The sequence below is a fragment of the Sinocyclocheilus rhinocerous genome, unplaced genomic scaffold (assembly GCF_001515625.1).
Source record: "Sinocyclocheilus rhinocerous isolate Xijiao unplaced genomic scaffold, SAMN03320098_v1.1 scaffold1149, whole genome shotgun sequence".
NCBI classification, from domain to species: Eukaryota; Metazoa; Chordata; class Actinopteri; order Cypriniformes; family Cyprinidae; genus Sinocyclocheilus; species Sinocyclocheilus rhinocerous.
In genome coordinates, this window is record NW_015664180.1 from 501,246 (window position 1) to 511,670 (window position 10,425).

General features: G+C 39.7%; 2 protein-coding genes across 3 annotated transcripts in view; both read right to left on the reverse strand.

The window, feature by feature from the left end:
* LOC107729681 (zinc finger and BTB domain-containing protein 7A-like) overlaps positions 1-374 on the reverse strand; it is a 22,497-nt gene extending 22,123 nt beyond the window's left edge. The window contains exon 1 of the mRNA XM_016540332.1: positions 224-374. Within this exon, the coding sequence (XP_016395818.1) occupies positions 224-232 (9 nt within the window). The 5' untranslated portion in view covers positions 233-374. The remainder of the gene's footprint in view (positions 1-223) is intronic.
* A 730-nt stretch (positions 375-1,104) lies between these two features.
* LOC107729695 (dual specificity mitogen-activated protein kinase kinase 2-like) lies at positions 1,105-10,233 on the reverse strand. Of its 2 annotated transcripts, none has more exons than XM_016540361.1 (11): positions 9,704-10,231; positions 9,394-9,604; positions 9,165-9,311; positions 9,002-9,079; positions 7,375-7,426; positions 6,285-6,409; positions 5,876-6,089; positions 5,694-5,758; positions 5,470-5,531; positions 4,571-4,616; positions 1,105-2,729 (listed from the first exon to the last, which is right to left on the reverse strand). In XM_016540361.1, exons 1-11 carry the CDS (start codon positions 9,784-9,786, stop codon positions 2,619-2,621), a joined length of 1,194 nt encoding a protein of 397 aa, XP_016395847.1. In that variant the 5' UTR covers positions 9,787-10,231; the 3' UTR covers positions 1,105-2,618. The 2 variants fall into 2 exon arrangements, 1 of the variants encoding a protein (XP_016395847.1); XR_001638611.1 differs by having other exon boundaries at positions 2,690-2,729; positions 5,470-5,586; positions 9,704-10,233.
* Between the last annotated feature and the right edge of the window lie 192 nt (positions 10,234-10,425).

Below are 10,425 nucleotides of genomic sequence, written 5' to 3' on the forward strand. Positions count from 1 at the left end.
ACATCTACACACACCCTCCACTGTCTCAAACTAATACAGCTCATAGTGTACCCTACACTCAAGGGGTCGTCGGATAGAAGTGACACTATTCACTTACTGCTTCACCTTTTTGACACGTCTTCCTTCTTTACATGTAACAACCGAACCCTCCAAAACACTACAAACAGTAATTAAAAATAAGTAACCAAACAACTAAATGTGTACTGTGATTCTCCATACTCACCAAAATCATGCTGAAAGAAGCGATGTGTGCAGTCGACCAGCGGGACAGACATGGATTATCCTCCACCACTTAAGAGACCCATGCGCCCGCTTACCTGCTGCTGGACTGAAAGTTCTCAAAAATAGGAGGAGCAGTATATGACCTCTCTAAGAGTGACTGTACAATTGAGGACTCTCCCGTAAAACAGGGAGTGGACGCAGAGGAGCGTAATTGTGTATGACACTGAGTTGTGCTTAAATGCTGAAGTATTAAGTAGGAGACAAGCATGATGAACTAACGCACACCAGACACAGAGGGCAGTATAACTGGGACACTTAAAACTGATTCGTAATTAAAAGAAGCTGTAAAGGTACATTTCAAGTTACTAAATTCATATTTTTGCACACATTTTCAGAAACGTATGCCAAAATATTTGATAAAACATCTCTCTGAAGCTTGGTTTTGTAACAGCTCTTCCCTAACTGGCGAGCAGCCTTGAAGCATTGGCTAAATGGTTATCTACTTTTTTTTACGTTTTCAAAACATGCCACAATTTTACATGTACAAAGTATGTTAGCTGTATTACCGTTGACTTAATTTAGATTAAAAAAATTATAATAATACATTATATATCATTAATAAACCATTTTATAATATGCATCTTCCAGTACTGGTTGTTATCACAGCCATGCAAAAATATACCAGAAATTAACAGCTATAATGCAAATCACATGTTTTTTCTAGCTATCTATATTTCTAATATATGCCTTATATTTCAAATTATGTAATGAAATGTTCACTCTTATTATTTAACAATTCACATTAAATATAGTACACTGCAATAAAATCTTTAAACATTATCCAAAACATTGAGACTGACGACAACAACTACAGCCAAATAATCATTCACAAATAAGTTTTATTTTTATATTAGAACTGTATTCAACACATTCCATATGGTAATAAAATGACTTATATCCTCTTCACTTAACTATTCCCAAAACAAACAAAAAAAAACAATAAAATAAAATGCTATTTTAAGACTGAAAACAGTACCATTTGTACTGTACATATATTTTATACACATGTGTGGCGATACATGCATTCACTTGGTCGGAGCTGAATGCCAGTGTGTAATACAGTTTCAATGTTACTGAAAAGTACTAGAGAAAGAGAGAAAAAAAAAGCTATTTAGAGCAAGTGGGCTTTAGCCACACTTCACAATGCCCATCTGTAACACCCGTGTATTTATAAGACCTACTAATACAGCAATATCTGCTGAGGTTCATTTGATCTGCATAGCACTGTACATGGTGGCCTGAGACGTTACTTTGCACTTTATATACCACTGAAGACCAGACTATAAGTGTACCTGTTGTGGACTTGGTTGAAATAATTTTGATGTGTTTAAATTCATCGGGCCTATTGTAAAAGCACTGTAAAGATAGATGCAACCATGGTTGTTTTCAAACTTGAAATCAAAAGCAAGAAATTTTAGGTTTCAATAAAAAATAAAAAAAAAGAACACTGAAGCATAAGTTATAAACAATAATCCTTCCCAAATATACCCTTCTGAAGATGATTTTAAGTTGAAAACTTACCCCCCCCCCAAAAAAAACAGTATAGATTTCTGAATATTAAATGACTGATCTTTTTCACAAGCACAGCAGTAGGACAAAGGGCATCTGATACAGGAACTCTAATTAAGCTTATGTTTATTTTTGCTAATGTGTGCAAACTTACAGCATGGCCATTGGTTGGCATGATGGAGTACTTGGCCGTGTACTAGCAGTGCTACCTGCAATGCACAAGCTAAACAACTGTACGTATGCTCTTCAGCATTGCTGATTTGGCCATCTTGCATTTATAATCATCTTCGAAATAAACTAACCTCTATGATCCACAGTAGCCCTCTTTGTTTTTTTATGCAAACGCCAGTTGATTCTCAATTAAATGTTTGCCTTTGAACCAAGCTATCCATTTTAACACAGTGTAACGTTAACTGCCAAAGAATAGTGCTTTAGCAAAAAAAAAAAAAAAAACATAATATAATGAATTAATAAACCAACCATGAAAAGTAAACAAAAACATCATAATTCTAATGAAATGGCTCTTATACAAACAAAACCTAGCTGATCTTTACCAATTTTGACATTCCTGAATAATGTGGTCGTTACAAATACAGCCACTCCACTTAAGTGACTCTAATCTCCATATTCATTCAAATGACTGTGTTCCAACACCAGAAGCTCTTATAAAACAATGCCCCAGAACGCACCGTGGTGGAAGGGAAGAGCAAGCAGAGAACGGCAAAAGAGCGCACAGCGGTGTGTCGGAGGCTTACAAGCATACAGGTCTGTGAGAGCAAAAAGGAGAGAAGTAGAGCGGAGGATGAGGATGGCATGTGAGCCAGTGTTCATTCAACACTATGAGTGGGTGTGCTGGGCTGGTGAAGGCCCATGGTTTTACACAACCATCCAGCGAAATCCACCTCCTCAACCTCGGCCCGCTTGATGAACGTGTGGCCCTGCAAATGAATAACAATTAATTTTATAATTAATTATTTTTTATTAAATATCATTAATTTTATTTTCAGTACATCCTACCTTGATTCTCACTACGTATACATAAATTTACCCCTATAAGTATTATTTCTGTAATGCATTATATTCTACAATGCATCGTGATATTCCTGCTATGAGCACCTACAGTCAGTACTATACTGAGTGCAAAGGGGAAAACATTTCAAAATCAAGTTGTAACTAGAGCTAATTGCTGTACTAACATGGCCAAAAACTGGCACACTGGATGTGTTGTTACTCCAAAAAGCTCTCACTCTTTAAAGGGATAGTTCACCCAAAATGAAAACGACTCATGTCGTTCCAAACCCGTAAGACCTTCGTTCTTCTTCAGAACACAAATGAAAATATTTTTGACGAAATCCGAGTTTTCTGACCCTGCATAGACAGCAACGCAACTACCACGTTCAAAGCCCAGAAAAGTAGTAAGGACATTGTTAAAACAGTCCATGTGACATCAGTGGTTAAACCGTAATGGTTTGAAGCTATGAGAATACTGTTTGTGCGCAAAGAAAACAAAAATAACTTTATTCAACAATTTCCTCTCTTCCGTGTCAATCTCCACCACACGTTCGTTAAGAGTACCACGACTCATGCGTGTGCACAAAAAGTATTCTCGTAGCTTCATAAAATTATGGTTGAACCACTAATGTGGCATGGACTATTTTAACGATGTCCTTACTATCTTTCTGGGCCTTGAATGTGGTAGTTGTGTTGCCGTCTATGCAGGATCAGAAAGCTCTCGGATTTCATTAAAAATATCTTAATTTGTGTTTTGAAGATAAACAAAGATCTTACGGATTTGGAATGACATGAGGGTGGATAATTAATTACAGAATTTTCATTTTTGGGTGAATTATCCTTTTAAGTCTTACTACTTTATTCCACTAGATCAGTGTTTCCCAACCTTTTTCTGCCACGGCACAGTTTTGATATGTAAAAAAATCCCACGGCACACCACTAAGCATATTTAAAAAAACAATTTTCAATAATTAAACATTGCATAATCAGAGTTGGCATTTTGACTTTATATATGATCAGACACTTGCACTTAATTTCTGAAAAGGTTTTTGATGACTGAATGACAGAGATCTGCGTTTTGTCCATTAGAACGGCCGCATCTGAGGCAGTAAAACAATAGCATCACGTTTTCATCAGTTTGCAGATTATAAAGTTTATTGTATCTATATGGGCACTCAGTTTCTCTTGTTTAATGCATTTGGCCAAAATCTTAAGATATAAAAGATGAACCACTATGCACAGAATATTTAAAACATACAAAATTGTATTCGCTACAACTAGACAGCAAATGCTAAGACTCTTCTCTGCTCTTTAAACACACAAAAACATTAGCCTTTATAGACAGCGTTTCTTGAGTAAAGGAAACGCTGTACTTATTCAAACATCAGTTCTTTATTTACCCTTGCATTGCAAAGAAGTAGACGTCTGTCTTCAAACTGCGCGTTGCGGCACTTTATTCTGAATGGAGGCAGGGTGGAGTTATGAGGTTTGACTGACAATTTGAGCATCCAATGGCGTTACGTTTAGTCACAAGCTCTTTTGAATGCTTTTCATTGGTTAAATATTTGTAAAACCCACAAATATTATTATTTAAAATAATAATAACAAAATATAATAGAGATGAGGACGTTTTTGATAATTTTCCATGGCACAACCTGTCACGGCAGTGTGCCGTGGCAGTGGTTGGGAAACACTGCACTAGATGTTGTCATAAAAACAATTTTTTTTTATTTAATATAATTGTAACTATACAGGGAATTGTACCTACCATTAGCATCTTAAGGTCAGCTCTGTCAGCAGGGTTCTTAATGAGGCTGTCAAAAAAACACAGAAAAAAACATCAGTAAGACAAAATAAAATTCCGAATTTAATAAAACATTAGCCCAGAAATCTAGAGGGAGGCGTTGCCTTTATTTGACCGGACAGTAAGTATTTTTACAATCACCGTTTAAATATATATATATATATATATTTTTTTTTTTTGCATAGTCAAGCTACCTTGCGTAGACTTAATCTGCCAGTCCCAATAAACAAATTTTTGGAGGTCTTAACAGACATTGAATGTCACACCTCTTTCTTTTGGAGCAAGTGCACAACACTGGGGCCAACTGTAGTCAGATTAAGTGTGTGCACAAACCGGAAAAATCTAAGATACAATTACATTATCTAGATCAATTGGTCCGACTTTGCAAAAACCGAACAGGTAGATTTCAGTCAGACCAAATTGTTTGCGTGACGTTTTAAAAGGACAAGTTAGTCTGACTGAACTTTTAAAGTACATTTAAATGCAATCTGTGAAGATTTACAAGAAATGAACAGAGGAAGAACTTATGAGATTGGGAACAATGCAGTCCAGATTCAAACCTGCATTCCCCAAACTGTACTACACTAGAGGTGTCCAATCCTGCTCCTGGAGGTCCACTGTCTTGCAGGGTTTAGCACCAAACCTAATTAAACACACCTGAACCAGCTAATTGTGGTCTTCAGAATTACTAGAAACATCCAGGCAAGTGTGCTGGGGCAGGTTGGCCCTCCAGAAGCTGGAATGGATATCCCTGTACTACGGCCCTTTTATCGAGGTCCAACTTTGACATAGCTCAGATATCGTTTTGAAGATTTTGCAGGTTCGTATAGTAAAAACACCAGCGATAACACACAGGAGCTCACCATTTCGTCACAAACTCCTCAAAGTCAGTGGTGAAGACGCCATGGGGCAGCTTGGGTGGTGGCTGCAAGATTTAGAGACAGGTGGGGAGCAGAAAAAGGGGTGATGTTGAAGTGAAACTGCTACATAAAAATACTATAAAAGGCAAAAATAAGCACAAAAAATACTTTAAAAGGCAAAAATAAGCAAAAAGGAAGTAAGTTGCACGCTAAGCAAATTCTCTGACCTCATTGACAATGTAGTCCAGTAGCTCAAATATAGCCATGGCTGGCCTGCTGTCCATTCCATGTCCTTGGGGAAAACAATTCGCAAGGCTCAACTAAAACATGCATATTACGCAGACTGTGGAGAAGAACGAATGCGCATAAAACCAATGCCAATGTTTGGGTAAATTAAACAAGGTCTTACCGCTAACCTGTCGTCCTGGAGGCCTCGGTCTTGGGGACATGCTGTGGCCTTCTGCCCCACCTGTGTCCAGCACTGGCCGGCCAAATATGGCCTCCAGTTCCTTGGCATCGGGAGGGGGGATGGGGTAGCGTCCAATAGCCAGCTCAACCAGTGATAGGCCCATGCTCCACACATCCGACTGAACTGAATAGTGTGTGCCCTGGAGTCTCTCCGGCTGTCAAGGCAGAGAGCAGAGAGCAAGTCAAAGCTCTACATGGGTGGGGCGCCACACCCTGCAGGTGGCCAAGAGGAGTGGGCTAAAACCTGGCAGCGACTTCCTCCTCTCCACATGGAAGAATCCTGGGCACCGGCACAGGGCTTGGAACGAGAAGGACTGGGGGTTGGGGAGGGAAGTGGGCGGGTGACTCACCGACATGTACGACCGTGTTCCAACGAAGGAGTTGGCCATGGAGTCGATGAGCTGGCCACTCACGCCAAAGTCGCACAGTTTGATCTCGCCACGCGAGTTCACCAGGATGTTGGAGGGCTTAACGTCTGTAGGGACCAGAGAGAGAGACCATGTAAGATGGAGTGCCGGGGTCCAAATCCCAGTGGCACCACCTGGCTTTCCATCCCCGTTCAAATGCCCTTTCTCCAGCACGCCCAGCAAAAACATTTCACAAGATGCTCTGCATACTGCAAAGCTAGCTCCGACAACACCGTTGTAGCAGAAAGGACAGACATGCAAGCCACTTTCCACCTCCCTCCTCTTAAACACAGGGCAAGAGGAGCAAATAACAGTGCAGACATGCAACGATTCCACACATGACGGGCCCTCCTTCAGCCCGAACACCCACTGGGAGTGGACAGAGGGGTGAGAGTGGGAGAGGAAAAAGAAGGGAGGGGATTGCAGGGTGCGGCTGCCATGTAATCACATCCGAGAGGCTGCAATTACCGGCTGGGCTCCTCGACAGCTCCTCGCAAGCAGGCGAGTGCTCCCTGCCACAACAGCACAACTACAGGCCCGACCCTCCCTGTCTAACCCTTCAAACCCAGTGTGGCTCCTTCAGATCCTCATACAACCTGACAGAGAAACTGATACTTTGCATCTTCAGACATAGTATTAATGTTCAAATGTTGGTTGTGCCACACTTGGAGACACTGAAGCTATTTCTATGGTAACTTGTGATTTACAACTTGTGATCTAAAAATGCCAATGTAGTGTTTGTTTTAAAACGTTTAATTGTAGAAGATTGACATTTAGCATTGGAATAATATCAACTTTTGCAATATCTTTGCTCCATTTAATCTCAGGTTTGCAGTTGTATGAAGGTCTCTGGTTAGAGTTTCAGTAAATACCTTTGAAAAAGTGAGGCCTAATCTCTCTATAATAATCACTTTTAAGCTTCTTATGCAATTTCAATAGCTGCATTAGGGGGCTACTTCCTGCTGCCATCCAGCGCGTGTATGCACATGTACGTTTTCTAAGATATTAGTAAGGAATGTTGCTCTGTGTGTACCTCTGTGCATTATTTGGTGTTTCTCCCGAAGATATACCAGACCTCTGAGTACCTGTGGAAAGAGAGTTATAGATGTCATCAACAGGGTTTATCTCTCAACGGTCAATGTGGTATCTAGCTTCCTGAATTTACAGAACGTGTTACATATTCTAGTCTTTACAAAACAACTTCTGCTTTGTGATTACTGAAAGCTGAGATGCATTCGCTCACACGTACAATAAACAGTATAGACACACATAAACAGATCGCTGCACCTTTGTTTGGACTTCGTGTTAAAGTGTTTGTGTTTTGTCATGATCAAATGTGAAACAGAAGTTTAACCCTATTAATTTGGAAGAATAAGTCTAAATGTGTGTTGAAAAACGTGCATGTTTTGGTAACTCTGACTTGAAAGAGAGTTTGCACATCTGTGGGCGTGGTCACAGCTTTATTAAATTGCGGTTTGTGCGTACTAGTGCCAGACATGTTACGATGGAGGTTATGTACCATTGGTTTTGGATTCTGCTTTTAGACAAGAAGAAAAGCAGGTTGCTCTCTTTTCATTCCTACAGCTGTTTCACAATAACCTAATCTTTTTACATGTGCATTTCCCATGTACATGCACAATTTCTTTACATTAAGTATTACAAAAATTATAAACAATTATTGTAATTAACCAGACACCAAAAAACAAGAAGTTGGTAGAGTTAAACTATATTCTAGGGACGCGCCAATATTAAAATTCTCCCTGATACTGATAAGATGGTAGTTATTTCCATGTTATGGCTGATAACCAAGAAATGGACGGTATTAAAATACAATCCTATTTGTCTAAGTGAGACAAAAATAAAGCACTATAAACTAAAAATCTTTTTAAATGCTAAAACTGGATTTAGACATCACAACATTTTTTAATAATTCACTCTTAATGAGCAGTAAAAGATGGCTAAGAAAATATGGGGAAAAAACATGCACAATTAAATATCCAAAATCTTGCAATATATCTAATATAAACTGACAGAAAAAAAATAATATGGCAGAAATAATTTTTTTCTGTCATAAAAAAAACTATTCTACCTTAGAGATCTAACAATTAGAGTCAACAGGGCTGGGTAATAGTATTAGAGATAGTTTTAAACAAACTAGTGTGAATGACTAGTTGGTCTTATGAAATCCCTTTATAGTAAAATTGGTGAAGGGTCATACAGAGTTACTAACAAATATTCAACAAATACATAAGTTCAAAATTATATCTGTACAAAACAAAGACTTAAGGATCATGCATAAGAATATTCTTCACATTAGATTTGATTTGAACAGCAATTGTACCAGTAATTTTGTTAAAAGCCGCAAATTTGGAGAACATTATCTAATGATAAAATGCACACCTCAACCACACTTTGAACAAAGGTATCTGCCAAAAACAGAGTTTGAGTGTAAACACATTACAACCCTCAACAAGTAGTGCCCTTACATTTAATACAATTAAAGTACACCTAAGATCAGTTAGGCTTTTAAAAAAATCTAGATAAACTAGTCGACCTTGCTAACCAACTAATCACTGATGTGTCAATATGGTTCATTTGTCATCAATAACTAAACAGCATTATTTGACACAGATACAGCAGAGGAGACTGGTAATACTTACGGCTATGCTAACTTTGCCCAAAATTTCTTCAGGGATTCTCCTGGCTTCCTTCAGCACTTGATCCAAAGAACCTCCATCCTGCGGACAAATACATGTCAGTGTGCTGTAACACTTCTGCTATGAACTCATGCTTATAAGCATTAAACAACAACATTGGTCCCACCATGTGCTCCATACAGATGCTGATTTCTCCATCGCTGTAAAAGGCGCCGTAAAAACCTACAATGTACGGCGAATTACACTCGTGTAGGACCTGCAGCTCTCGTATGATCTGGTTCCTGATGGCTGGTTTGATTTCCAAATGAATAAGCTGTAGAAAATACAGAACGTTCAGCCTTTGAACACACTGTAAGCAGGCCAGCAGCAGGTGCATAAGTCTGTCGATCGCTTACCTTCCTGGCCATGACCAGTCTTGAGGGTTTGTGACGGACTTTGTGGACCACCCCACCGTTACCTGCGCCAAGTTCACATATGGGGTAAAAATCCTCATCTTTGAGCTCGCCCACTTGGGCTTTCTGGGTGAGGAAAGCCTCAAGCCGCTTCCTCTGCTGTTCATCCAAGTCCAGCTCCCCTAACTTCCTCTGCAAGGCCTCCAGGTTGGCCCTGAAGACAGGAAAAACAGGACCAGGTGAGACATACTTAAGTATGCAGGAAAGTAAACCAAAAAGTGTCAGATATAGCAAACTATATAACGTTACTTACTCTGATGCTGCATCTATGTTGGTTGACTGTCCTTCTCCTGTGGGGGTTATAATCAAGGGGACCGGTCTTCTTTTTGGTGCCATAGTTGCCTGTTATCTATTTCAAAGAGAACAACCAGGTTGTCTCTGCTGACACAAACCCTTGCAGTTGTGTCTATAGAAGTTTCTGAGATTCGTAAGCCCCTAATTTCAACACCCTGTCATGCCTCCAGAAGCTGTACCAAATAATATTTAGGTGTCAAGTGGAAAGAGCGAGTGCCATAGGCGCAAAAGTGCAAGAAATGCAGTTTATTTCAGCGCGTTCATCGCTGGAATGTCTCTTCGAGACGGCCTCTGACTCGAGAGCGCTCCCACAGACAAAAGGCGGCAAAAGACAAGTCAGGCCTGTCGTTCGCAGCCACAGGACCGACCGCGAAATGCTGTCCGAAATTGTTTGGCCCGGAGGATCCGCGAAAACAGAAGTTGAAATTTCCCCCAAGAAAAAAAAGGAGGGGGAAAAAAAGTACGGCCAGGAAGCCGCTATCCAACCAAGAGGAAGCGTTCACAAGCTCTCGCGAGAACTATCGTCAGAATGCTCGAGTTATCGCGAGCTTTAACAAAAGGATGAGTGATGATTTGAATAAGAACGACATCTAGTGGTGAACTAAGTAACTGTCACATTTAAAGGCTTGCCACAAGGAAAGTTGCCGCCCAAAAAACGTAAGAATACAATTTTCTGAATTA